The sequence below is a fragment of the Centruroides sculpturatus genome, unplaced genomic scaffold (assembly GCF_000671375.1).
Source record: "Centruroides sculpturatus isolate CEXI.00-Female unplaced genomic scaffold, Cexi_2.0 scaffold880, whole genome shotgun sequence".
In the NCBI taxonomy this organism is placed as follows: domain Eukaryota; kingdom Metazoa; phylum Arthropoda; class Arachnida; order Scorpiones; family Buthidae; genus Centruroides; species Centruroides sculpturatus.
This window is the reverse complement of record NW_019385193.1, coordinates 328,907-330,595: the sequence shown is the minus strand read 5'-3', so window position 1 is coordinate 330,595 and position 1,689 is coordinate 328,907. Positions and strand designations below refer to the sequence as shown.

At 32.9% G+C, this 1,689-nt stretch overlaps 1 protein-coding gene across 1 annotated transcript in view; it reads right to left on the bottom strand.

Annotated features, from left to right (window-relative positions):
• Window positions 1-1,689, bottom strand: part of LOC111635976 (multidrug resistance-associated protein 4-like) — a 9,350-nt gene that overhangs the window by 2,152 nt on the left and 5,509 nt on the right. The window contains exons 3-4 of the mRNA XM_023381130.1: window positions 360-449; window positions 77-249 (exon numbers count right to left, since the gene is read on the bottom strand). Coding sequence (XP_023236898.1) covers window positions 77-249; window positions 360-449 — 263 coding nt within the window. The remainder of the gene's footprint in view (window positions 1-76; window positions 250-359; window positions 450-1,689) is intronic.

The window sequence follows — 1,689 nt, the reverse complement described above, 5'->3', positions numbered from 1 at the left end:
AAAGTACAAATGATATCTCAGGGCTTCGTTAAGGCAATTGTAACTAAATAATTTTTATAATTTGTTGTAATCTCACTTTTTATCTATATTTGATGTTGCTTCATCCATGACCAGGATTTTATTCTTGCGAAGAATCGTTCTGGCAAGACAAATTAACTGTCTTTCTCCTACGCTGAAATTTCGTCCTCCTTCTGACAAATGTGTATCCAATCCTCCAGGCAACGTACTGATAATTTCCTTTAATTGCACCTTTAGTTGAAACGTTTTAAAAAAAAAAGATGGTGATAAAATTAAGCCACTAAAAAGAATTAAACAGGTATATAAGAGAGTAAATGAAAACAATTGCGCGTGTTTCTAACCTCTTCTATAGCTTGCCACAGAATTTCATCTGAATATTCATTGAAAGGATCGATATTTCTTCGAAGTGGACCGGTAAATAACATTGGATCCTGAAAAATACACACGCTATTTTATTCGTTTTGTAATTTTTTATGAGATTGTTTGTATTATGGTTACGATAGTGGTAAATGTTGCATTTCTTTTCTTTTATTAATTATTTTAAAAGATGCGCGATGTGTCTGCTTTCAGGAAAGTATCAGTATTGTATTTAACGCTTTTCCCTTATGTTCTTAATATATTTTCGGTAAGTTTGAAATTTCAGAAGTTGAAATTCATTGCAAACAAATTAGTTAATTTATATAATTAACTAATTTGGAGAGGAGAGGAGGGTATTATGGAATACTCGGGTAATATGGAATACCGAGGTTTCGGCTCTGTTTGTTGCTGCTATTATGAGGGAACACGATGAACTACTCAAGAAAGACTCCCTCGATGCAGTGCAGTGAGAGTTGACCGCTTGTTGTCGTCGTACCACTCGCTACAAAATAAAGTGTGTTTTGTGATTTTCAAGAGTTTTTGCAGGCAAGTTTTCAAACGTTTTAATCTACTAGTACACAAATGACTTGTATATTGACGTTAAACATAATTTACACTAAAAGAATTGAAGTTTGTTATACTGTAGTTGTTTTATCGTTCTTTTTAGCTGACAATGTTTTGTCCATCAGTTTAAAGGTTCATTTTCCAAGATGAAGTGTCGGGTATTATCGAATACTAGGATAACTTAATAAACTGAAAGAAAAGAACATAAAAAAGAACCAGAAGATTCAAACAACAAAAGAAACCGTACATTCAAAGACCATCTGTTAAGAAATTAAACTTAGACCGATCTTCTAGACCTAAACCTACTAGAGATGACTCCAGTGTTTTCAGCGATGAATCGTTAAATTAGAGTTTCTCAAACGGGATTCCGGGATCCCGGGATCCCGGTTGTTTTTTTAACCCGGGAAATTTTTCTTATCCCGGAAAATCCCGCAAATTTCTTAAAAATTCACTTTTTTTCTTATTTTGTGTTAAGGTTGAGGAATTTTGCAAATAGAAAACATAATTAACTCATTCACTGTCAGATTACATTTGTATTTATTAATTTTAAACCTACCTATTAGTTTTTTTTTTAATTTTTGCTCGTTATAGCATGTCACAAATGATCAATAATCAATATATAGCTTATTTGTGGCAGGACTATAAAAATTCTTTACTTGTCGGAACCTGTAATATCTGGAATAATTGTGCTTACGCTGTCTTGAGTTTTAACCATGCCCAGTAGCTTCAATAAATGCCTGACGCCAGATT